Genomic DNA, 27,059 nt, shown 5'->3' with positions numbered 1-27,059 from the left:
TTAATATGTATTGCCTACATGTCAAATAAAGCACTTATAATCAAATCAATGCAAATACTTTTACATGTTAATTTTGTTTATTGAATCATATTGGCAATGGGATTATGTAGTCATTTCAAGACAAATTCGGAATAAAGCAACAAATGACGTGCATGGTAGTTGTCATCACGCTCAATATATTGTGGAACATGCTGGCTTGAAAAATTGCCTAACTTGTGTTTTGATTTAACAGTTGATATATAATTCCAGCATTTAATAGAAACAAGAAGTGTTGCAACATTACAAGTTCAAACATTTTATTTGAAAGTGCATGTTGTCTTGTATATAATGTGGAATAATTGTTTTTATCTATACAAACATGATAAAATAATACGAAATTCTATTTGAATGTACTCGAATTCAAATATATTTTAATAAAGTGTTCAGAAATAGACAGTATTGGTTATATGTGCATGTAGTAACGAGATATATTTATAAGTTATTCAATTTATTTTGCTGAAATGACATTGCAGACCAGTTTAAAATATTATGGGATAAAAATACAATAATACCTCACTTTCGTCAGTATGCATTTCTAGCCACAAAAAGTTCTACACTATCAGCGTTTTCATTGATGTTTCTATTTAAAGGTTGTTTAATAATAAACTAGTAAATGTTGATAACTCTTTATTATTAGTAGCGTGTAGCCTATCAATCGTTTGTGTGTATTTGATGAATAAATGTACGTTATGGAAACGTTGGCCTTGTCTAGTCCTTTTAAACAGTATTAGCACCTCCAGAGCCCTTATCAACATGGTAGCAGCGGTGGGATGTGTTTAATAAAGCTAAGTACACCTGAAGTGTAAGATTTTTGCATGGACAGACATGATATAGGCCCAAAAGCACGTCGGAAAATTCCAGACTCCGATTCGTACCACTGTGATTCGCACCACTCTGATTAGTATTCAAACCCGTTCGTTCCCGATAAGTTATAAGTACAAAAAAAAATGACTGAAATCTTTAAACCACCGGGAAATCTAGACATTGAAAACGGCAACAATGCACAAAATTTTCAAAAATGGAAGAGACAAATGGAAATATACTTGACAGCAAGTGGAAACGCTGAAAAGGAGGAGAATATCCAAGTAAATATTCTTCTACATTGTGCGGGACCAAAAGTCATCGAAATATATGACCAGTTTGCGTGGGAACAAGATGGTGACAAATTGAAGATTGCAAAAGTATTACAGAAAATCGAAAACTACTGTAATCCTAGGAAAAATGAAGTCTTAGAGTCTCATAGATTTTGGGTAACGAACCCAAATGATCACTCATCTTTTGACACATATCTAACAGAGTTACGAAAACGCGTGGATTCATGTAATTTTGGTACGCAGAAAGACAGAATGTTACGCGACAAGATAGTTTTCAGCAGCACTGGAAAGCTACAAGAATTGCTATTTAGAGAGGAAGAATTGAACTTTGATAAAGCAATTAAGATATGTCGAGGCTATGAACAATCCAATAAGCATGTTAAGGAAGTTCGCGACACTTCACATGAACAGCCAATACATAAAATCGAAAAGGCATCAAAACCGGAATCCGGAGCACGTCCGAAACAATATAATCGCTACAAGAGTCAACCTCTACACACTAACACACAGAAACACAAAAGACAGCAACATGACAACCGACCAAATGCAAATCCAGAAAGAAAGTGCAAATATTGTGGTTTTAGTCATGAATTCAAGAAAGAGAAATGTCCAGCATGGGGAAATCTTTGCGAAGGCTGTGGTGGAAGAAACCATTTCAAGAAAAAATGCAAGAAAATCCACAATATTGAACTTGAAAGTGAAAGTGAAGATGAATTTTGGCTACACTGTGTAGAAGTTGGACAAAAGTCAAAAGTCAAAGCGAAAATGATTGTAAATGACTGTGAAGTAGATTTTCAGATTGACACTGGTGCTGAAATCAATACCATCAACAGAAAATTTGTCAGAAAGGCCCAAAGAAAGAAGACGTACACAAAACTAAGAATGTGGAACAAGTCAACTGTCAGTTCGTTAGGAGAAGCTGAGTTGAATGTCAAAAACCCGTGCACTGGAGATGAAGATTTAGTGAAGTTTGTAATAGTGCCTGACGAGTTTGAATGTTTGTTAGGATTGAAAACAGTACAAAAACTAAATCTCGTCACAATCAACACTGAAAATTTCATTGGGAAAGTTGAAAAGGATCTAGGAGATCTTGGTGAAGTCAAACTTGTAGTAGACGATACAGCAACACCTGTCGCACTACCAGCAAGAAACATCCCTATAGCCATCAAAGCGGACGTAGAAGAAGAATTAAAAATACTGGTAGAAAGAGGTATTCTTGAAAAGGTAGTAAAACCCACGAAATAGGTCAATCAAATGGCTGTAATAAGAAAGCAAAACGGAAAACTGAGAATTTGTATAGACCCACAACCCTTGAACAAAGTGCTCATTAGGGAAAGGTACAAACTGCCTATATTTGACGACATACTTCCCGAGCTGAAAGATGCGAAGATATTCACTAAGTTAGACGTCAAAGAAGCGTTCTATCACGTGAAACTTGACAAAGAGTCCAGTGAGTTAACCACAATGATAACACCGTTTGGAAGATTCAGATGGAAGAGACTACCATTTGGATTGAGCGTCTCAAGTGAAATATTCCAACGGAAACTCGTAGAAGCCCTGAAGGGTCTACAAGGCACATTCACAATAGCTGATGATATCATTATTGTTGGCTGTGGAGAAACAGAGAAGAAAGCACAACGCGACAATGAGATGAAATTGAATGAACTGTACAAACGGTGCGATGAACAAAATATTGTCCTGAATGAGACAAAGAAGCACATGGGGAAAGAGATTAACTTCTACGGACACAAATTAACCGACAAAGGAATTCTTCCAGATGAGAAGAAAGTAGATGCAGTTAACAGGATGAAAAGTCCAGATGATGTGACAGCAGTGAAGACATTCTGTGGGTTGACACAGTATATGTCCAGATTTCTACCTTCGCTTGCAGACACTATTGCGCCTATAAGAGCACTTACACGGAAAGGTGTGGAATTTGAGTGGACAGAACAATGTGAAAAAGCATTTGTAACTGTGAAAAAACAAATTTCAGAAGCACCTGTACTGAAGTACTATGATCCGGAAAAGGAAGCTGTTGTCCAGACAGATAGTTCACAGCATGGTCTTGGTGTCGTACTTATGCAAGATGGACAACCAATTGAATACGCGTCCAGATCATTGACAGACTCAGAAAGGAAATGGGCACAAATTGAAAAGGAAGCCCTCAGTGTACTATTTGGACTAGAGAAATTCAATCAATATACATTTGGCCGGAAGGTGATCATCGAAAATGACCACAAGCCATTATCCAATATACTTTCAAAGCCACTTAGCCAAGCTCCGAAACGTCTGCAGGATATTATGATGAAATTATATCGCTACGACATCACGTTTAAGTTCGTGAAAGGAAGTGACTTGGTAATTGCTGATACTTTGAGCAGAGATGTTCAAAGTTTAAGTGACACTGAAACTCGACCAAGAATTTTCAATGTGAGGACATTTGAAGAGTTTCCAGATGATCGTGTTATTGAAGTACGTGAAGCTACTGAGAAATGTGCAGAATTAAAAAACCTTATCAAGGTTATTCAAAATGGATGGCCAAAAAAAAGAGAAACTTGACCCTGAAATAAGAAAGTACTCTGCTATAAAAGATACTCTCTCTGTCGACAATGGCATCGTTCCGATAGGAGAAGCTATGTACATACCTGACGCTTTACGACCGCAAATGTTGAAAAGGCTGCACTCCGCTCATTTAGGTTGTGACAGTATGATACGTCGAGCGCGTGATAAGATATTCTGGATAGGAATAAAGTCACAAATAAAGCAGCTGGCAAGGTCTTGCGAAACGTGTGAACAAAATCGACCGAGAAACCAAAAGCAACCAATGAAGCAACATTCAGACGGAAAACATCCTTGGGACAAAGTTGGGACAGATTTGTTTCAAATAGAGAACAAGACATATTTACTCGTGATTGACTATTTCACGAATTACATCGAGTTAGATCTGCTAACGACAACCACATCGAAGCAGGTAATTAAAAAACTGAAAAAGCAATTCAGTCGTTTCGGAATACCTAGACAAATCATAAGTGATGGAGGTCCACAGTATTCATCAGCGGAATTCAAGGAATTTGCTAAGTCGTGGCAAATACAGCATCACATAACGTCACCCAACCATCCAAACTCGAACGGAAAAGCGGAAGCTGGAGTGAAAATTGCCAAGAGAATGATGTTGAAATGTCTTGAAACAAGATCAGATCCATATGAAGCACTGTTGGAACTTAGAAATACTCCGCGTGCTGATACTGGTCTCAGTCCACAGGAAATGATGTTCTCAAGGCAGGCAAGGACACGAATACCGACATTCGAGAAAACCCAAGTCGTGAATGTGAAACGTCAAAAGAGAAAGAAACAAATCAAGAAATCGTATGATCGTAGAGCAAAACCGTTACCACAAATTGTAAAAGGAGACAATGTGTATTTTGAACATAGGAACATTCACTGGAAACCAGGACAGGTTAGAGACAGACTCTCTGAAAGAAACTATCTAGTGGTAGGTACTGATAACACCACCTACAACAGGAACCGCGATCACATGAGACAAACTGGTGTCAATGTTCATATTCGAGATAAATCGCCGGCACCGATACAAGCTGATCTAGGACAGCCGATGAATAATAACTCCGAACATATTGAAGCTGAAGTAGTGCCTGAAAACCATGCTCTGCAAACTAACCGATATATGAACTTAAGGCCTAGGAGGAATATAAATCCACCAGCCTATCTTAAAGACTACATCAGACATTAGCCTTAAAATTTGAATCTCATGAGTAAAACACTGTTCAGAAAGGATAAGATCAGGAAGTAAAATATTAGCTTAATTGAGATTTTATGTGTCATGTTGAATGATTGCTGTATGTATGATTGTAATTCATATTATGTATATTCATGTCTTACGTAACCACAGTAAATGTTCATTTGGAATAACTACTAGTCACTGAAGTTCTAGTCATGTTTATTTGTCTCAAATAAGATCATTTTTAAATGGTAAATTCAATCATAGTATCTAATGTTTGGTATCATTCTTCATTTAAAGAAAAAGGGATGTTGATAACTCTTTATTATTAGTAGCGTGTAGCCTATCAATCGTTTGTGTGTATTTGATGAATAAATGTACGTTATGGAAACGTTGGCCTTGTCTAGTCCTTTTAAACAGTATTAGCACCTCCAGAGCCCTTATCAACAGTAAATGAAACTCTTATTTCAAATTCTGAAAATGTTTCAAATAACCTGAGATACTTATACACAATGGTTACATACAAGAAGAATACATAGAATCTTAGGCACTAAATATCTGCTATATGAAATGAAAATTATTTATTGTTAATAAATGCACATTTTTTAATAAGTATGAGGGACCTTTAACTCATCTTTTCGTGGGAAGTGAGCAAATAAAACAAAATTCAACATGTTAGTGACTAATACTATATTCAATACATTCAATGATTTGTAGCAGTTACACAAGTATTGACTTTAAATAATGTCATTATGCCTACACTCTCTAACAGGACATTTTTCTGGTAACTTTTATGGAAAAAAGGAATTTTATCAATGTATTGCTCTTTGTCATTAAAAGGTATATTTAGTGTGTGTAAACAAACAAACAAAATACCAAATGTGCAAGGAGTAAGAGAAGTCTACTTTTATCACAGGAAATCCAAAAACAGACTACTTTAATACCAAAATAATTTATTCCAAAATTGGTCAGTTGTTAACTTGTAAGATTATTTGTACAATTAACCAAAGCCAATATAATTTATCGTTACAAAATATCTACTAGTCTACTAAATATACAATTAAAGTACACTGGTGCCATTCCTCCTTTCTTCTCTCCTTTTTGTATTACATGTGTACAATAGCAATGCCATTCTTAGTGTTGAATGCCTAAAGTGTAGGCATTAGACATATTTATTGGCTTAATACTCGCTGAATGTGATGTTTTTAATCGAAATGCGGTGTGACGTTTAACAATGACACATTTTTATCTCACAATAAAGACACATATATGTAATATTGGAATGTTTAATGTCTGATAACATTTAACGCGATAACATGCAGTATGCAAACGCAGACGGCAACATTCGTGTGAGTAGTATAACTCGAACTGTTTGGCGAATTGTCAAATTATAAGTAAGAAAACATGTACCAATAAGTTTGTAATACCTTTTAGAGTGTGCTATTTGCTGCTTATTTGGTGTTTAGCAGCCTGTTTTTTTATTTTTAAACAATTACTAAATGGACTAATTATTAACTTGATAAGCCCTCTTCTTACTGAAAATCAATATCTTAAGTTATAATGCTGTTTAAATTGAATAAACAATTAAATTTTTTACTTTCTCATAAAGCTCAGCTATTGAAAAACACATACTACCAGTAGTAATGGTTTTATGTATACTGCAGTTGCGAATCTACTTTCACTTTCGTTTCGAAATTCAACTGCTTAATAATTACTATTGTTGGTCTGTATAAACCACTCATAGTTCAGTTTCCTTTTTTGAAATTCACATTTATAATAACTACAATTGATGTAGTGTATAAAAAAACACTCATAGTATAGTGTCGACTTATCGTGTGTACATAGTTACAATATCAGTAAATCTTATACACGGATTAACAGTTTCGCAATGCGCATGCGCAAAACCAACTTACCTGGAAGAGTTACTCCGCCTGAATTGCGAGTAAAAATATTGTTGAATCTCGATATGGCTTTAACATGTTGCGTTCAAAACTGCTCTAAAGGGGCATACTGGTTAAATAAATGGAAGAAACAACTGTGTGACGTCTGTGGATGTTTGCACAAAGAGAGAGACTGTAAATGCGATCCGCCATTCAGGTAATAAACGATTAAGAGCTGATGCATAGTTTTCAGAAAATGTGGGTGGGGTAAGATTTATACGCATTTTTACGCATATTATAGAAAAGGCAGACATTTAATTATGTGCTTTAATCACACATATTTTACAATATAGATAAAGCACGTTCATTAAACAGCAGAAGTATGCCTATTTTGCAATATTACACTGATCTGCTCGTACGCAAACAGTTGGTAAATGATGATTTGACCTTAGCCTAGGTAGTTGTACAGTACTGTGTACTGAGGAATGCACTCATTTGAATCCCTGCAGATCCTGAACGTAATGAAACGCATAAAAATAGGTCTGTTGCTGGCAGGCCAACTAAAAATTGTCTGTGCCTATTAGTTCAAATTATATTTAATTTCAGACTATTCACTTTCCCAACAAAGAAAAAGAATCCAGAGCAAAGGGAAAAATGGAAACAGCTGGTAGGAAGACGTCAGGGCAATGGACAACTCTGGTCACCAGGCAAAGACAGTCGGGTTTGTTCGGATCATTTCACAGATGGAGAACCAACCATAAATAATCCATTGCCTACTGTCAGCATGGGATATAATGAAGCAGAGAAACGAGTGAAGAGAATGACACAGTTTGAGGCGACTAGCACAAAACATACGAAAAGGCGTAGACAAATTAGTGCAAAAGACAATGACCATGCGTCTGAGGAAAATCTTGTTGCAACACCTATTTATGATGACCCAGAGGTTGAGTTACTTTCCCACACTTACAAACTGCCATGGTTTGTTAATTTGTTGGCTGTGTTTGTTACTCTGTGTTTACGAATCAGTGAACAGAACAAGCAGATTGTTAAGTTGAAAGCCGAGGTGTTCATACAGAAGCAAATAATAGACAGGCTTAAGAATACTGTGTACAGTGAGAAAATACTTAAGACCGACGATGATGTTCAGTTTTACACTGGTTTGACAAACAAGTCTCTGTTTAACAAATTACATGAGTATATTTCACCATTTGTTACAAGAAGGTGGACTGGTGTTATGTCAATGGCCAAAAATGTTAGAAAATTAAAATCCAAATTGTCAGCCCGTTCTGGTGCAAAGTTTGGGCCGGAGAGAAAAATGTCATCGAGGACAGAATTTTTAATGACATTAATGAAGTTAAGGCTAGGGCTGTTAAATAAAGACTTGTCCAAGAGATTTGATATTTCGGAAACTTTATGCTCAAGAATTTTCCTTGCATGGCTTAGGGCATCATTCGAAGTCTTAAAGTCAATGGTGTACATACCAAACGAAGAGTCTTTGATTGCCTCTAAACCCCAAAGATTCCGGAAATTTCCAGATCTGCACTCGATTATAGACTGTACTGAATTATTTATTGAAACGCCCAAAGACCCTCATCTCCAGAGCGCAACTTGGAGCAACTACAAAAACCATAACACAATGAAAATTCTTGTCGCGTGTGCTCCTAATAGTGCAATTGTGTTTGTTTCGCCTACATACCTCGGTAGAATTTCAGATAAGGCTCTAACATTAGACTGTGGGTATTTGGACATGTTGCCTACAAACTCCATGATAATGGCAGATAAAGGATTCAACATCACTACGGAATGCATGCAACGAAACATAAGTTTGCATAAGCCACCAGGCAAGCGTGGAAATTCTCAGATGTCAAGTGCTTGTGTACAAAAAACTAAACGAATAGCAAATCACCGAATTTTAATTGAGCAGGTAATCAGGAGATTAAAAACATTCCGTATACTGGCAAATGAAATTCCAATTTCACTTGTGGATCACATAGATGAAATGGTGATGGTCTGCTCTGCCCTATGCAATATAAAGGTACCAATATACAAATCGTAGTTGGAAGATACATGTACATGGTTGTCATCACTGGATAGTTTCCATAAACTGTTGTACAGAATGTGTTTGTGTTGTTTTTGAAATGCAATTTTATTATGGGCATGGAATGCATAGTTGTCGGTTACATTTTCTTGTATAAGATATTGAACTGCAGAATATGTATTTGACAATTACATGTTTTTAAAACCTACTTGTTCAATTTGCATGATTGTTAAAGTTCTGTTATTTCAAAATATTGCAGCATTGTATGTAAAAATAATCATTGTATGTGAAAATAAATGGTTATTACAGCTATAAAACAGACTTATTAAGACACATTTTCATTCAACCAACTTATGCATATTTGAGAATTGATGGCATGAATTTATCTGTTGACGATCCAGTTACCTCATGTAGTGAATGCGCATTAATCATCGGATTTAGCTTACATTTTCACCTTGGATTATATTCACAAAACTTCTTAGTGACGAGGTAAACTAATTTGGGAATTTATCAGTCATCAAATATCTTTACTATTGAATTAAGGTTCTGTATGTATTACATAGAATTCTGATGGTCAAAATAGATACATGTAGTTGCTTATAGAGCAATAATTTTAATTATAATAAATATGTAATTTTCAAGTAAGCATATCATACTCTTTAAACTTTTGAAAGTTACATGTATCTAAGGAGCTTTGTGAATATTACCCCTGTTAATGAACATTATGTAGGTATAAACTGGTATATACCCTAGTCAATAGTATTGATTGTATTATACAGTCTGAAACAAGTGACAACAGGAAACATGTTTAACAGTTTAATGCTGTGGTACTCATCGAAATGCAAATAACACATACAACGTAATAAAAAAAAATTGAAAATAACAACAACAACAATGTACTCATTGAGGACCCAAAGGCTTACTAGTGTAGCGTCAATTGCGCATGACATTGTATCACTGCCTTCTTCATTTTATTTGCAGAGCTTACTCTGCCTTTTGCCAAGTTTGCCAAAGGCTTAGATTTGGTTAAAGAAAATTCTATTTGGTAACAATTTTGTGAGTATTAATATTCATACAATAACCAAAAATGTAGGTATTTCCAGTGTAAATTAAAATTTTGACAATAATGAACCAGGGTGAGCCCTGTTGGGCTGTGTTATTTACATTATACACACATATTTACATGTTCTATTTGCATCTTGGGCAAAACCATTTGTCGACATTAACCAACAGTACATCTGTAACATTGGCACATACATAATGCACCCAAGCTCCACATGCATCACAATTTACAGAATTCTCTGAGTCACACATTGGTTTATCAATACAGTCCAGTCCACATACACCACAAAGGTAGACAGCGGCACGAGTCTTTTTGATGCACAATCTCCTACGCTTTCGCGGAGCAGTTGGAATGTTAGATGCACTGGTATTACTTTCCAAAACTGGCTCCAGGGCTTTTCTACATGCTACATGTATCTGTGCCTTGCTGTCCATGTCAAGCTGCCCACTTACCTCAACGGATGAAACCTGGCTTGTTGGCATCTGGTTTTCTGTGTCAATTTCATCTGTAACACTGGATAAGAGTGCCTTTAACACAAAATTGTTCCAAAACCAAACTAACTTCTCTTCAATAATCAGCCAAAATTGTTCATCAAATGGTACTCTGATACACTCATGGCCATGGTAAGTAAATACAAACAAGTCACAGTGTTTTCGATCCAGGATTTTCATCTGGCCTTGTATTTGTGAATAGTATGGATGATTTGTGTCCAATGATAGAGTACCATTTTCCAATTTCAAATACTTTAAATTGTCAGCAGATGGGGATGTGTTCTTTATTGATTCAGGACATTTTATCTCACAAAGCCCCTTGCCACAGCATTCACAATCCGTTTCCAGATCTGCACTGGCAGCAATAAATGGCTTACTTTGTAACACCGCAAGTCCAGAGTCCTTAGATTTAAACCTCTTATGCTTGCTTTTCATAAGGGTCACGTATGCTTTCTTGGCAACTGGCTCTAAGGCTATTCCGTGTTTCATGGCACTGGTTTGTTTAACTTCAGCCTTGCCCAAGACTGTCTTCAGCAGCGCTGAAGGATCTGCAGAAGGGTCTTTTCTCAGAGTGTCAACACGAGTACTGATCCTTTGAAATATACTTGCAGTTAGTCTGCCTTTCCTTTGCTCTTTCCAAACATCTGAAAATGACTGGGCAGTGGTTTCATTTTTCAATGCCTCGCAGTCTTGCTCCGTCAGTTGGAGTTTGTCCATCATGACATTTGACATGTTGTCACTTCCACTATTTTTCACCAGCTCTGCAACCTGCATCACAGAAGCTGGTAAATTTGCTTTTGGCACCGCGATTCTTCTGTTTTCCTGTAGAAGCACAAAGCAAGAATCCTTTACTTCATCTTTTATTATGTCATACAGGTCCTTTCTAATGTCCTGCTGATTGTTTACTATTTCTAGTTGCCGTTTGTTCAGCGGTGTGAAGTTTTTCTTCATTTCGTGCTTGTAGTTAGCCGAGCTTTGTTCCGTTGGTCCTTTCGAATATTTCCCTTTCGTCCATACTACATCCTTTACTTTCATTGGTTTTAAGTCCGGTTTCTTTTTTGGCACATTCCATGTGGACAGTTTGCTGGTTGACGATGTTTGCGTAGCACCAGTCTTTACCGCATATTCAACTCTAAACAGCAGTCCAGCGACATGGTTGCACGCACCAAGCATACCAGCTGTGCACGAGCAATATGCAGAGATGATTTCACCGCCAGGTCCATTTGCTCCATCTTTTTTCACTACAGCCCACGCATCATAGGCTTTATTGTTCAAAGATTGTGATGGAGTAACTTTACATTTCAACACACACTTGTCACTGTTTGGGCGTATATCATGTACAAACACTTCCTGCACCCACTTGCTCTCAAAGTAACGGTAAGCTTTGCCTTCCTTGTATTCATTTAGAAGTCTATTTATCACATCTTGTGGTGTTGAGTAATTCAAGTATGCTGAAATGTCAGTAATGTATATGGAAGGCCACATTGAAATTCCAGACTTTTCACCTTTCCATCCTGTAGTGAGTGTGAATGGGTCTGGTATGACATCTCCATCGGACAAGATGAGTTTTTTCTTATATTCCTGGAGCAACCGCAATTCAATTTGCTCAGCCTTGTCGTCCACCGGCAATTTCTCTTCCCAAACACAAAAGGCTCTGAAATACCATAAAGCAAAACATTTGAGTATATTCATGTCAAAATATAAATGATAAAATATAGGCAATTTTATTAAATTATATTACACGGGCAATAATCATTATCATTTATCATGTTTTTAACCCATTTATGCCTAGCATCTAGAAAAAAATGCATAGGCAAACAACGTAGACTCAGATGAGACGCCACATGATGTGGCGTCTCATCAGGTCTGCGCTGTTTGCTTAAAGGAATTTCTGTAAGAAATATTAAAGAAATAAATATACAAGACATCCCTAATTTTGTAAAAAAAAGATCCAATTTTGGGCGTGTTTTTATGCTCATATATTAATGTATGTTTGGTCATTCGTTAATTTCGGTAACTGAAGCGAGTAAATGTAAAAGAAACAAAACTAGTATAGCTTTTTTGTAGGTAACTTGAAAGGGCAGACACAGACAACCGTTCAAAAAACGTGAAATGTTATGCAATTACTGAACGAGAACATGCTTTTTTATTGGTTCCTTATACCATTAAAATCAATCACTACATCACGTGTCACTCATTATGCATTTCATTTTACGCTATTCATACTTTTTTTATTCTTATCGATAAGCTCATTGATATTTAGCTAAGTCAGTAAGTGTTAAATATTTTTTGTTTTACCTCGCAGCAAGTTCATCAAATGATCCTGTCACTGGTCGATTTCTTCTTGAGAGAAACACTTTCAATGCATGAATTGACCATAACCTAAACGTCTCCAAGGTCATGTCACTTAAATCATCCATTCTGTAAGTTATTTTTACATTTACTACGCTCTAATAACGAAACACAAAGACTTCCCGGATGACTAACTATTACAAATGGCGGCTACTCGGTTTTTTACTCGTACATCCGGGCACTTGGAAACCGTCGACAATCGCCCACTTCGAAACTGTTAATCCGTGTATTTATACACGGATTAACAGTTTCGCAATGCGCATGCGCAAAACCAACTTACCTGGAAGAGTTACTCCGCCTGAATTGCGAGTAAAAATATTGTTGAATCTCGATATGGCTTTAACATGTTGCGTTCAAAACTGCTCTAAAGGGGCATACTGGTTAAATAAATGGAAGAAACAACTGTGTGACGTCTGTGGATGTTTGCACAAAGAGAGAGACTGTAAATGCGATCCGCCATTCAGGTAATAAACGATTAAGAGCTGATGCATAGTTTTCAGAAAATGTGGGTGGGGTAAGATTTATACGCATTTTTACGCATATTATAGAAAAGGCAGACATTTAATTATGTGCTTTAATCACACATATTTTACAATATAGATAAAGCACGTTCATTAAACAGCAGAAGTATGCCTATTTTGCAATATTACACTGATCTGCTCGTACGCAAACAGTTGGTAAATGATGATTTGACCTTAGCCTAGGTAGTTGTACAGTACTGTGTACTGAGGAATGCACTCATTTGAATCCCTGCAGATCCTGAACGTAATGAAACGCATAAAAATAGGTCTGTTGCTGGCAGGCCAACTAAAAATTGTCTGTGCCTATTAGTTCAAATTATATTTAATTTCAGACTATTCACTTTCCCAACAAAGAAAAAGAATCCAGAGCAAAGGGAAAAATGGAAACAGCTGGTAGGAAGACGTCAGGGCAATGGACAACTCTGGTCACCAGGCAAAGACAGTCGGGTTTGTTCGGATCATTTCACAGATGGAGAACCAACCATAAATAATCCATTGCCTACTGTCAGCATGGGATATAATGAAGCAGAGAAACGAGTGAAGAGAATGACACAGTTTGAGGCGACTAGCACAAAACATACGAAAAGGCGTAGACAAATTAGTGCAAAAGACAATGACCATGCGTCTGAGGAAAATCTTGTTGCAACACCTATTTATGATGACCCAGAGGTTGAGTTACTTTCCCACACTTACAAACTGCCATGGTTTGTTAATTTGTTGGCTGTGTTTGTTACTCTGTGTTTACGAATCAGTGAACAGAACAAGCAGATTGTTAAGTTGAAAGCCGAGGTGTTCATACAGAAGCAAATAATAGACAGGCTTAAGAATACTGTGTACAGTGAGAAAATACTTAAGACCGACGATGATGTTCAGTTTTACACTGGTTTGACAAACAAGTCTCTGTTTAACAAATTACATGAGTATATTTCACCATTTGTTACAAGAAGGTGGACTGGTGTTATGTCAATGGCCAAAAATGTTAGAAAATTAAAATCCAAATTGTCAGCCCGTTCTGGTGCAAAGTTTGGGCCGGAGAGAAAAATGTCATCGAGGACAGAATTTTTAATGACATTAATGAAGTTAAGGCTAGGGCTGTTAAATAAAGACTTGTCCAAGAGATTTGATATTTCGGAAACTTTATGCTCAAGAATTTTCCTTGCATGGCTTAGGGCATCATTCGAAGTCTTAAAGTCAATGGTGTACATACCAAACGAAGAGTCTTTGATTGCCTCTAAACCCCAAAGATTCCGGAAATTTCCAGATCTGCACTCGATTATAGACTGTACTGAATTATTTATTGAAACGCCCAAAGACCCTCATCTCCAGAGCGCAACTTGGAGCAACTACAAAAACCATAACACAATGAAAATTCTTGTCGCGTGTGCTCCTAATAGTGCAATTGTGTTTGTTTCGCCTACATACCTCGGTAGAATTTCAGATAAGGCTCTAACATTAGACTGTGGGTATTTGGACATGTTGCCTACAAACTCCATGATAATGGCAGATAAAGGATTCAACATCACTACGGAATGCATGCAACGAAACATAAGTTTGCATAAGCCACCAGGCAAGCGTGGAAATTCTCAGATGTCAAGTGCTTGTGTACAAAAAACTAAACGAATAGCAAATCACCGAATTTTAATTGAGCAGGTAATCAGGAGATTAAAAACATTCCGTATACTGGCAAATGAAATTCCAATTTCACTTGTGGATCACATAGATGAAATGGTGATGGTCTGCTCTGCCCTATGCAATATAAAGGTACCAATATACAAATCGTAGTTGGAAGATACATGTACATGGTTGTCATCACTGGATAGTTTCCATAAACTGTTGTACAGAATGTGTTTGTGTTGTTTTTGAAATGCAATTTTATTATGGGCATGGAATGCATAGTTGTCGGTTACATTTTCTTGTATAAGATATTGAACTGCAGAATATGTATTTGACAATTACATGTTTTTAAAACCTACTTGTTCAATTTGCATGATTGTTAAAGTTCTGTTATTTCAAAATATTGCAGCATTGTATGTAAAAATAATCATTGTATGTGAAAATAAATGGTTATTACAGCTATAAAACAGACTTATTAAGACACATTTTCATTCAACCAACTTATGCATATTTGAGAATTGATGGCATGAATTTATCTGTTGACGATCCAGTTACCTCATGTAGTGAATGCGCATTAATCATCGGATTTAGCTTACATTTTCACCTTGGATTATATTCACAAAACTTCTTAGTGACGAGGTAAACTAATTTGGGAATTTATCAGTCATCAAATATCTTTACTATTGAATTAAGGTTCTGTATGTATTACATAGAATTCTGATGGTCAAAATAGATACATGTAGTTGCTTATAGAGCAATAATTTTAATTATAATAAATATGTAATTTTCAAGTAAGCATATCATACTCTTTAAACTTTTGAAAGTTACATGTATCTAAGGAGCTTTGTGAATATTACCCCTGTTAATGAACATTATGTAGGTATAAACTGGTATATACCCTAGTCAATAGTATTGATTGTATTATACAGTCTGAAACAAGTGACAACAGGAAACATGTTTAACAGTTTAATGCTGTGGTACTCATCGAAATGCAAATAACACATACAACGTAATAAAAAAAAATTGAAAATAACAACAACAACAATGTACTCATTGAGGACCCAAAGGCTTACTAGTGTAGCGTCAATTGCGCATGACATTGTATCACTGCCTTCTTCATTTTATTTGCAGAGCTTACTCTGCCTTTTGCCAAGTTTGCCAAAGGCTTAGATTTGGTTAAAGAAAATTCTATTTGGTAACAATTTTGTGAGTATTAATATTCATACAATAACCAAAAATGTAGGTATTTCCAGTGTAAATTAAAATTTTGACAATAATGAACCAGGGTGAGCCCTGTTGGGCTGTGTTATTTACATTATACACACATATTTACATGTTCTATTTGCATCTTGGGCAAAACCATTTGTCGACATTAACCAACAGTACATCTGTAACATTGGCACATACATAATGCACCCAAGCTCCACATGCATCACAATTTACAGAATTCTCTGAGTCACACATTGGTTTATCAATACAGTCCAGTCCACATACACCACAAAGGTAGACAGCGGCACGAGTCTTTTTGATGCACAATCTCCTACGCTTTCGCGGAGCAGTTGGAATGTTAGATGCACTGGTATTACTTTCCAAAACTGGCTCCAGGGCTTTTCTACATGCTACATGTATCTGTGCCTTGCTGTCCATGTCAAGCTGCCCACTTACCTCAACGGATGAAACCTGGCTTGTTGGCATCTGGTTTTCTGTGTCAATTTCATCTGTAACACTGGATAAGAGTGCCTTTAACACAAAATTGTTCCAAAACCAAACTAACTTCTCTTCAATAATCAGCCAAAATTGTTCATCAAATGGTACTCTGATACACTCATGGCCATGGTAAGTAAATACAAACAAGTCACAGTGTTTTCGATCCAGGATTTTCATCTGGCCTTGTATTTGTGAATAGTATGGATGATTTGTGTCCAATGATAGAGTACCATTTTCCAATTTCAAATACTTTAAATTGTCAGCAGATGGGGATGTGTTCTTTATTGATTCAGGACATTTTATCTCACAAAGCCCCTTGCCACAGCATTCACAATCCGTTTCCAGATCTGCACTGGCAGCAATAAATGGCTTACTTTGTAACACCGCAAGTCCAGAGTCCTTAGATTTAAACCTCTTATGCTTGCTTTTCATAAGGGTCACGTATGCTTTCTTGGCAACTGGCTCTAAGGCTATTCCGTGTTTCATGGCACTGGTTTGTTTAACTTCAGCCTTGCCCAAGACTGTCTTCAGCAGCGCTGAAGGATCTGCAGAAGGGTCTTTTCTCAGAGTGTCAACACGAGTACTGATCCTTTGAAATATACTTGCAGTTAGTCTGCCTTTCCTTTGCTCTTTCCAAACATCTGAAAATGACTGGGCAGTGGTTTCATTTTTCAATGCCTCGCAGTCTTGCTCCGTCAGTTGGAGTTTGTCCATCATGACATTTGACATGTTGTCACTTCCACTATTTTTCACCAGCTCTGCAACCTGCATCACAGAAGCTGGTAAATTTGCTTTTGGCACCGCGATTCTTCTGTTTTCCTGTAGAAGCACAAAGCAAGAATCCTTTACTTCATCTTTTATTATGTCATACAGGTCCTTTCTAATGTCCTGCTGATTGTTTACTATTTCTAGTTGCCGTTTGTTCAGCGGTGTGAAGTTTTTCTTCATTTCGTGCTTGTAGTTAGCCGAGCTTTGTTCCGTTGGTCCTTTCGAATATTTCCCTTTCGTCCATACTACATCCTTTACTTTCATTGGTTTTAAGTCCGGTTTCTTTTTTGGCACATTCCATGTGGACAGTTTGCTGGTTGACGATGTTTGCGTAGCACCAGTCTTTACCGCATATTCAACTCTAAACAGCAGTCCAGCGACATGGTTGCACGCACCAAGCATACCAGCTGTGCACGAGCAATATGCAGAGATGATTTCACCGCCAGGTCCATTTGCTCCATCTTTTTTCACTACAGCCCACGCATCATAGGCTTTATTGTTCAAAGATTGTGATGGAGTAACTTTACATTTCAACACACACTTGTCACTGTTTGGGCGTATATCATGTACAAACACTTCCTGCACCCACTTGCTCTCAAAGTAACGGTAAGCTTTGCCTTCCTTGTATTCATTTAGAAGTCTATTTATCACATCTTGTGGTGTTGAGTAATTCAAGTATGCTGAAATGTCAGTAATGTATATGGAAGGCCACATTGAAATTCCAGACTTTTCACCTTTCCATCCTGTAGTGAGTGTGAATGGGTCTGGTATGACATCTCCATCGGACAAGATGAGTTTTTTCTTATATTCCTGGAGCAACCGCAATTCAATTTGCTCAGCCTTGTCGTCCACCGGCAATTTCTCTTCCCAAACACAAAAGGCTCTGAAATACCATAAAGCAAAACATTTGAGTATATTCATGTCAAAATATAAATGATAAAATATAGGCAATTTTATTAAATTATATTACACGGGCAATAATCATTATCATTTATCATGTTTTTAACCCATTTATGCCTAGCATCTAGAAAAAAATGCATAGGCAAACAACGTAGACTCAGATGAGACGCCACATGATGTGGCGTCTCATCAGGTCTGCGCTGTTTGCTTAAAGGAATTTCTGTAAGAAATATTAAAGAAATAAATATACAAGACATCCCTAATTTTGTAAAAAAAAGATCCAATTTTGGGCGTGTTTTTATGCTCATATATTAATGTATGTTTGGTCATTCGTTAATTTCGGTAACTGAAGCGAGTAAATGTAAAAGAAACAAAACTAGTATAGCTTTTTTGTAGGTAACTTGAAAGGGCAGACACAGACAACCGTTCAAAAAACGTGAAATGTTATGCAATTACTGAACGAGAACATGCTTTTTTATTGGTTCCTTATACCATTAAAATCAATCACTACATCACGTGTCACTCATTATGCATTTCATTTTACGCTATTCATACTTTTTTTATTCTTATCGATAAGCTCATTGATATTTAGCTAAGTCAGTAAGTGTTAAATATTTTTTGTTTTACCTCGCAGCAAGTTCATCAAATGATCCTGTCACTGGTCGATTTCTTCTTGAGAGAAACACTTTCAATGCATGAATTGACCATAACCTAAACGTCTCCAAGGTCATGTCACTTAAATCATCCATTCTGTAAGTTATTTTTACATTTACTACGCTCTAATAACGAAACACAAAGACTTCCCGGATGACTAACTATTACAAATGGCGGCTACTCGGTTTTTTACTCGTACATCCGGGCACTTGGAAACCGTCGACAATCGCCCACTTCGAAACTGTTAATCCGTGTATTCATTTTCAGAAAATATTATCGAGTAATGCACATTTTCCTAAACATACGATTTCGGTTACTGGAGTAACCCGTTAAGCTGTCTCGTTTAGTAAACAATACTTCGAAACGTATTTTGCAAACACAAAAAATAACATACCTGCTTAGTTTTAATATGTTTCAAATGAGGCTAATTGCACAAATTATTAACAGAAACCTTTAAATTAAAGGGACGCGACTCGTTTCCATGTGCGAGATAGTGACTGTTTCCATAACCGAGTCATAGATTTGTCTATGGATTCTATTTTAACTACGTAGGCCGTAAACCACTAAACGTTAAAGGGCCGTCCAACAGATTTCACGTTTTGGTAAATTGACAAAATTAAAAAAAGTTGTTTCAGTAAATTTTCGATATAGTTATTATATTTTTTGAGGAAATAGTTATACTGACCATTTACAAAGCTCTTAATATATATCTATTATATGCATCTTTTGATTATTTGAAAACCTGAAAATTATAAAGCGTTGTGCGACGCGAAACGATTGAATAATTTGGAAAGTTCTGTTGTTGTCGTTTTATTTTGGGATACTACGAGAATTAGTTATACAGGTAAAAATACATCCACTCCAAGCATGAGCATGGATGGTCGAGTGGTCTGGGCGGGAGACTTTTTACTCCAAGATTCCATTGGTCAGTGGTTCGAGCCCTATTGAGGGTTACTTTAAAAAAAATGTATTCTTGTGTTTTTTTTACTGGAGATTTTTAGTTTAAATGTTTAAATTTATCAATAGAAAGCATATAATGACAAGCTTCAATACATGCCAACATCTGTTGGACGGCCCCTTTAAAGTAAAGATAAAAGACCGCATAATGTCTGCTACCACTTGGTCATATGAATGAGAAGACTTGTTACTGACGTGGGTATTTATTCTTAGCCTGTGTTTCATCGAAGCGTAAACATTGAAAACAAACAATAGGCCATTTATAGTACAACTAGTATGACCTATCATTTACTATACAGAATTATAAAAAGACTAAAAGTGCACCAAATTAAAAATCAGGAAGGACTAGAGAGAGTTTTATTCAAATTAAACCCATATAAAGCAACACAACACCTTCATCAAATGACTGTGTATCGATTTAATACAATAGTACCTTAAGATATGTTATACTGCAACACTTAGCAGATCCGAGCGTGAAGACAATTGATATTTTATAAATAAAATTATAAAAGCGAATATTGTATTATTCATATAAACCAAAACACAGCAACATCTGACACAGGTGAAGCAGCAGTGTATATAGCGTTTGGAATAATCCCTTTTTCCGGAGTGCAATATAATTAATTTTGCCGATCCGCAACGTGTAACACAATTCTCCCTTGAAATATTATACTAAAATAAAAACCATTATGAATCGTTATATAAAGCCATCATAACTTACCCATTGCATGAGCATAGTTTAAAGCAAACCATATGATAAATCTTATATGTCCAACACACTTTTCTCACCAAAATATCATAAGACATTGAACAATTTTGTATCGGTAGAAAACAGCGCGATTTCACAGACCCTTTTCGTTGATAAGAAGTTCTGAACAGCATCGTCTGCATCATATCATGTTTTCACATGCAGTAATACGATTTGAGTGTTTGTCACACTTTTTCTTTAAAATGGTTGACAATACCAGTTCACATTGAATAAAAGGATATTTGTTATACAAACACTTTATTTAAACTCTCAAAAATTTGTTGCCATAGACGACCAACTGTTAAGGACAGAGCAGCTACTCAAATTGACATCTACTGTTGCCACAATCGACCAGGCTTGAGCCATAATGGTTCCATTTAAATAGCTACGTTACATGGCAATTTGCGACTTCCTATGATGCAATTACACTCACTCAGACAGTGATACTAAGAGTGCTAAGTTCACAGCCAAATATTTCGGCCTTTGCAAAAGAAGATTTATGTATTCCATTAAAAAAAATAAAAAAAGTTAATTCTTCACTAGCGTTTGTTGATTAACATTAGATTACGCATTAAGCATATAGCTACATTCTCTTTGATTTAACGTTCAGTGGTTTACGGAGTACTTTCTTTAAATAAAATCCATAGACACATATATCACTCTGTTATGAAAACAGTAACTATCTTATCCATGGATAAGAGCCGCATTCCTTTAGAAATAAGACCTCTTTGTAGAATCTGTGCAATTAGGTTTAGTTGATACAAGTTTAAGCTAAGCAGGCGTTTTTTTATGTTATGTTTAAACATTACTCTGTCCAGTTTACTAAAAATTACTCCTTTCAGCTCAAAGCTTATATTTAGGAGAATGTACATGATTGTACAAATAGGTCGGTAGCCTTAGTCATTGCTTCTTCAAATAGAAACAATGGTTCCCGCTTAATAACTTGAGTATGTGTGGATGTATTATGTTGTAATTATGTGTGTATGTAGCTAACCTGCATCCCTTTTAACCGTTGATTAATAATGTAATAGGTAAACCGTTGAAAGTATAGATTCTTTGCGTGTTCATATTCCTTATTAGAATTTGTAATGTTTTAGGTTCAAGTTTACCTATCCTATGTACTATATTCGACATAAAATATTCAACTTCATATAAAGTCGCTATGGTCATTACATAATGTGACACACGAACCATTTTACAAGACAGAAGAATAGTCGTGCGCGTTATCTTGTGGAATTCCTGGAAAATATCAAATATTAAGGATTAATTATTAATGTATATAACACGATATATATCAAGTTTATCTTAATTTAAATGTATCAAAGATTGTAAAAACCAAAAACAGACAATATGATTTAATATAATTATTATATACATTTTCCTGCACGAAAATGATCAAGTTCAGAAAAGAACGTAGACATCGATTAACATTGGTACCGCTAACCTTTATGATTCATTATTTCCTGAATGCTGATAATTTTTTCAATGAGTTTTGGTGACATGTCTTCAATGCTCGACGCGTCGACAACAAACGCTGCACAGTAAATTTTGTCTGCGAAAGAAGGCTTCTCTACAACGCCGTGGGTTTCAGATGAAATTTGTAGAACTGGGTTGAACTAAATGGATAAGAGAAGTGCGGTTATTTGTTAATGTATTATACCTCTGCTTGTTTAATCCAATTTCATCCATGATAAATTGCAAATAATCATCATAGAGTATATTCTTAGAACCATAACTAGAATAATAAATACTATTTTTGTAATTATTTAAGTAACGTAATTATGATATCCGTAAAATGAGAATTTAACAAAACAAAAATGAGCGGCGTTTAAAAAACATTTTCAAACATATGACACCAACATGTACCTCATGTGTAATTTATTGCATGGCCATTATTTGACCGGTCTACGCTACAAACATATTAAGTTTTGATGTTTGGCTTTTGAAGTGCCATAAAACAAGAGATAATAAAACTTTTATAAGCTGTCACTTAAAGTCCATAATTATTTCGACAGCTATTTTGTAATTGACCTCGTAGTAGTCTGGCACGTGACCGTCGAGCATACAATTGCACTCTAGGATGTTCAAGCCTTGAGTGGCCTCTTATCGCCGGGTGTCACAGAGCCGGAAATAGAGCGCCGACCCAGACCGACTCTTTGTGACATGAGGCGTGTACTGCAAATATAATCAAAGTCAAGCGCACAAGTTAAAACGGAATGGTTCGCAAGTACATATATCAGAGTGGTACATCATGAAAAAGTTTATCTTTGTTCTAACTAAAAGTGGCTGTGATCAAAGTGAGTGATTATTGAAGAAATTGTATAGTTGTTCGAATATGGGTTGTAAAAATATATAATTCATTTGTGTTTTGAACAAACATAATATGAAGAAGTTAAGAATATCTGAAATATTTATTATAAAGCAGTTGAAATTGTAACATAACTATGAAACAGACATATGTTCAATGGTCAACATATACAAATGATAAAAAGCAGTTTGGTTGTTGGCCACTTTCCAATAAAAATAAACACACTTAAAACGGTAAAAAAGTAAATGTAGGAAATTTTGAGTTTTTTTGTTGTTGCTAAATTGAATGAAAGCATTTGCACAGCAAAGGCACATATAGAACTATCCTTCCAAGCTATGCACACACAAAACATTGTTTCCATGGGCAATAATACTTCATCAGGCTGAAAAAAGGTTTTTAACACAGTTGTGATGCTATGTGCCGCTTTCCCACTTCGAGCCCTCTGTGAAATTTGACCCTTGAAGATGGAGTTAACGGTGTTGAAGAAGCTGGACTTGCCCGAGCCCACTGGACTCAGCATCAGAACACGACAGACCCATCTCTCTTCAACGCCACTATGTCTTCCATGAGCGTCTCTAAGAACTTTAACAAATAAAGAGGTCAATTACGTCTCAGTATTAGCAAATTATTTTGATCAAATATTGCACGTACAAAGAAATTAATTATATAATATTTAACAAGTATAAATACATTATAAAACTACAAATACATGTTGCACTATGCTTTACGATATTCCAATAGTGTGTATGAGGTTGCCGTGGCGTAGCGGATATGGTGTTCTCCTAACGACCGGGAGGTTATAGGTTCCCTCCCCTCTGTGGAAGCGTTCTGTCGATCTCTCCCAAAGACAACAAGTACTTGTTGTTAGTTCCAGGAAACGGACCAACGGAAAGCGTTTCGATAAGCCATAGGCTTTCGACGCAATCAAGCAGAAATAAATATGTTAAAACTAAGATTGTGTCTCAGTCCAGTAGTGAGTGGCTTTTTTATGACTGATCACACAAGAGGCGGAGCCTACAGCCTTTGAAATTACACAAATGATATATTTTTACTTTTGAATATATTCATACATACATTTGTTCTGAACTTCTTATCGCTTCAAATAAAATTCAGATGTGGTACCAGATCAGGGAGAGAAGAACGCTTTTTTGACGTTTTGCAAAATATACTTTCTCATTTCATTATACAAACAAGACAATTGTTACGATTTCATTCCATTCGGGTGTCTTTCGCCATGGACTCATTTCACCATCTTTAATAGTACAACATACATCCAAGGACGGTTTTGTTCAGTAACAATCTTCTTTCATAACATTTGGATGAAAAACAAACAGTATTAAATAAATACAAAGTTCATTTTCTAGGACAGAAAATAGAAATAAACATTTACATTATTAATTTCACCTACCACCTATTTATGATTGAACATTTCAATTTTAACATGTAAACGTTACCACACACAATTAAAATAATGATATTTAACCTGTGACTCGGTAGACCTCCAGCTCTGCCACCGCCATTGTTCCGTTGTTTACCAGATCAGCAGTTACGCCTTGATTGCTGTAACCGTTTCCCATGGTAATATAACCCACTGGGGGCTGACGAGGTCAAAGCGTAGTCCGTTTCGCTACGACGTCGAGTATATGTTTTACTACGAAAACATTGTTTAAATACACATGACATCGAGAACGGATTAGTCGAACATTGTGTTTAAAACATGTAAGATTATGATTTTGTAATAACAAAACTCTGAATTTAAGCACAATGTCATTTCATAGGTCTGTTACATAAAATTATAATCCAAGATGTGTCTGGTTTATGCGGTTAAACATGAAATATACCGCTGATTTATCAAACCGAAGTCAAGTTTCACTTTAAAAAATGCAATTAAGGTTTACAACTGTGTATAATTGACACACTTTTACAATTTCCATATTGATCTATGTATTGTTAAGCCACTGGTGTGTTTAGAAATGTGTAGGGTGACCCAGTTATCATAAATAAAGGCTAAATATTATTATAAGGCATGATCATGTCTCTGACAGTATACGTATATGCCTCGCTACGACAACGCTTTAGCGTGCATGCGTTTCTCACAGAAGACGTATTGGTTATCTCTCAAAGGCAAAATAAAGAAAAAAAATTTTTTAATAGAGTCATGGAGTGGCTGGATATTTCCTTTGAGACAGAGGTAGTAACAACGGCACAACATGATCCGAAGCGCACAGTCGACATGGTAATGCACATTATTATGATATAATTACATTCACGTCTAGGCCAAAGGAAACGATTAAAATCGAAAATCCATATATAAGATGACAGTTGAGAGTCGAGAACCTAATGTCGTCGGTCTCAATAAAAATGACTCATCTTCTCCTCGTGACAATCCCTTATACGTTTATTTTGATAGAGACCGACGATAGGTTTTCAGCATACGGTACTCTTTATCAAATAACATTCGATTCTCGTTATCCCCAACTCGCTTATCTCGAAACTCTGCTTATGTCAAAGTAAATCCCATGTCCCAACTTCGATCATTATTTATCTCATACGGATTTTGATTTTAACATTGTATATATCAAAGCGATTTTCTTGAAAATCGGTTATCGTCAACTAATTTTGAGGTGAATTTCATGTTTGTATACATGATTGTACCTGTAAAATCCACACCTGTAACAGCCGTAAGGTGTGGAAAGTAGGACCCCAATGGCACAAATCCGCAATTGCATAATCAATATATTGTTGTAAAGGTGTGGCAGTGGGTTTCTGTCACAGGTTATTGTTAACTGCGTACATGAGACGGCCGGTACATTTACCTCGTGTTACAATGCGGTTAAGGCCCAGTCTCACTATGATGCCGGCGGAGCCCCAGTGCGTGATCAGGCATCTACCGGGATGAGCCGGGGCCCTACCGGGATGAACCGGTGCTCCACCGGGATGAACCGTGGACGACCGGGGCTCCACCGGGAAAGTATTAAAATGTTTAATATCTCCGGGATGAACCGGTTGTCCCCGGTTAAACCGGGGCGTTGCCGCAGCTCTGCCGGGGTCTGATGCCGGTATAACCCCGGTGAGTGCCGGCGTAATGACGGTTTACCGGGGCTCTGCCGGGACTCTGCAGGCTTTCACCGGGTTCAACCTTTTCGTTTGGATGTTCATGCGCACAGTGAAGCACGGCATCTTTTGCACTGGGAAATGGCAGTCTGCAGTAACTGCAAACTGCATGTGATATGTCCTGAAATGGATACAAAAACTTCGTTGAGCAACCTATGCATTATATTTGTACTTCGTTGCGCAACCAATACATACTCTGTGCGAAACCTTTACATAAAGCGACTTGTAATTTCCTTCGAAACAAAGCATTTGAATAATTAAAATATATGTTCGTAACCTGTTTTGTACTTTAAAATGTGTAATGTACACTGAATCAAAGTAAAATGTAGTTTTATTTAATTTAAGTTACCGTAATTGGCTATTTTAACAGAATAACCATCTTATGCATTGCTTCAAATCAAAATAATTCGATTTTAGCTCAAAATAAACTTAAAGGTTGCAACTACGCGCATTTGTTCTTAGTTTGTTATTGAAAATAAGTACCTACCATTACTGGATGTTCCGTTCTCTAATCCATAAACACCAGAAAATATGAAACTCGCCTATGAAAGAAGTGTATTTACACCATGTTTTCGTAGTAAAACATATACCCGACGTCGTAGCGAAACGGACTACGTTTTGACCTCGTCAGCCCCCAGTGATAACCATTGAGTGTAAAAATGCTTCTCGCAGGGTTGATGATCCCGCTATAGATATGCAGACCATATGCAGCATTAGCTGAAGGAACTTCGGTAAATTTTCTGATCCAGAAAACTTCAGTTGAAAAAGGAAGGCAGTCCCATCTTGAATGTATGCTCCGGCGCTATTCCAACTAGAACTAGCATACCCTCCGTAGATCGAGCCCTGTTGGTTGTACAGCACGGTTACAGTCGGTCCCTGGTTGTCACACTTCTGGTGGAATGTTGTAGCGTTACACCCGGCCCTGGTTATCTAGTAGAGCAGGGTGAGGATATTGGGTCCCGTGCCTATGTAGGACTCCAACCGATCCATAAATTTTCCTGTAAGCTGTCCCGTCATTGTTTTCAAAAGTGTTCGAATCTAAACAGACAACTAAATTAACAAGAATCGGTAGAAA

At 36.5% G+C, this 27,059-nt stretch overlaps 6 protein-coding genes across 8 annotated transcripts in view; 3 read left to right on the top strand and 3 right to left on the bottom strand.

Moving 5' to 3' along the window:
- LOC127880706 (interferon-induced protein 44-like) overlaps positions 1-19,372 on the bottom strand; it is a 312,687-nt gene extending 293,315 nt beyond the window's left edge. For 2 of the 3 annotated variants that reach the window (XR_008049701.1, XM_052428048.1), the window contains exon 1: positions 19,252-19,372. The gene's annotated coding sequence lies outside the window, so the exon portion shown is untranslated. The remainder of the gene's footprint in view (positions 1-19,251) is intronic. The other variant, XM_052428050.1, reaches the window with a different exon arrangement.
- LOC127881477 (uncharacterized protein K02A2.6-like) lies at positions 3,799-4,881 on the top strand. Its single transcript, XM_052429379.1, has one exon. The coding sequence runs from the start codon at positions 3,799-3,801 to the stop codon at positions 4,879-4,881; it is 1,083 nt and encodes a 360-aa protein (XP_052285339.1).
- LOC127880705 (uncharacterized) lies at positions 6,734-8,805 on the top strand. The gene is made up of 2 exons (XM_052428047.1): positions 6,734-6,966; positions 7,356-8,805. The coding sequence occupies exons 1-2, from the start codon at positions 6,758-6,760 to the stop codon at positions 8,803-8,805; spliced, it is 1,659 nt and encodes a 552-aa protein (XP_052284007.1). The 5' UTR covers positions 6,734-6,757.
- LOC127880702 (uncharacterized) lies at positions 9,591-12,803 on the bottom strand. Its single transcript, XM_052428045.1, has 2 exons — positions 12,640-12,803; positions 9,591-11,995 (listed from the first exon to the last, which is right to left on the bottom strand). The coding sequence occupies exons 1-2, from the start codon at positions 12,759-12,761 to the stop codon at positions 9,976-9,978; spliced, it is 2,142 nt and encodes a 713-aa protein (XP_052284005.1). The 5' UTR covers positions 12,762-12,803; the 3' UTR covers positions 9,591-9,975.
- LOC127880704 (uncharacterized) lies at positions 12,123-15,284 on the top strand. The gene is made up of 2 exons (XM_052428046.1): positions 12,123-13,157; positions 13,547-15,284. Exons 1-2 carry the CDS (start codon positions 12,820-12,822, stop codon positions 14,994-14,996), a joined length of 1,788 nt encoding a protein of 595 aa, XP_052284006.1. The 5' UTR covers positions 12,123-12,819; the 3' UTR covers positions 14,997-15,284.
- On the bottom strand, positions 15,782-19,109 carry LOC127880701 (uncharacterized). The gene is made up of 2 exons (XM_052428044.1): positions 18,831-19,109; positions 15,782-18,186 (listed from the first exon to the last, which is right to left on the bottom strand). Exons 1-2 carry the CDS (start codon positions 18,950-18,952, stop codon positions 16,167-16,169), a joined length of 2,142 nt encoding a protein of 713 aa, XP_052284004.1. The 5' UTR covers positions 18,953-19,109; the 3' UTR covers positions 15,782-16,166.
- Positions 19,373-27,059: the final 7,687 nt, after the last annotated feature.

This window comes from Dreissena polymorpha, chromosome 5 (assembly GCF_020536995.1).
Source record: "Dreissena polymorpha isolate Duluth1 chromosome 5, UMN_Dpol_1.0, whole genome shotgun sequence".
In the NCBI taxonomy this organism is placed as follows: Eukaryota; Metazoa; Mollusca; class Bivalvia; order Myida; family Dreissenidae; genus Dreissena; species Dreissena polymorpha.
The sequence above is the reverse complement of the archived record's forward strand: the minus strand, read 5'-3'. Positions and strand labels throughout refer to the sequence as shown.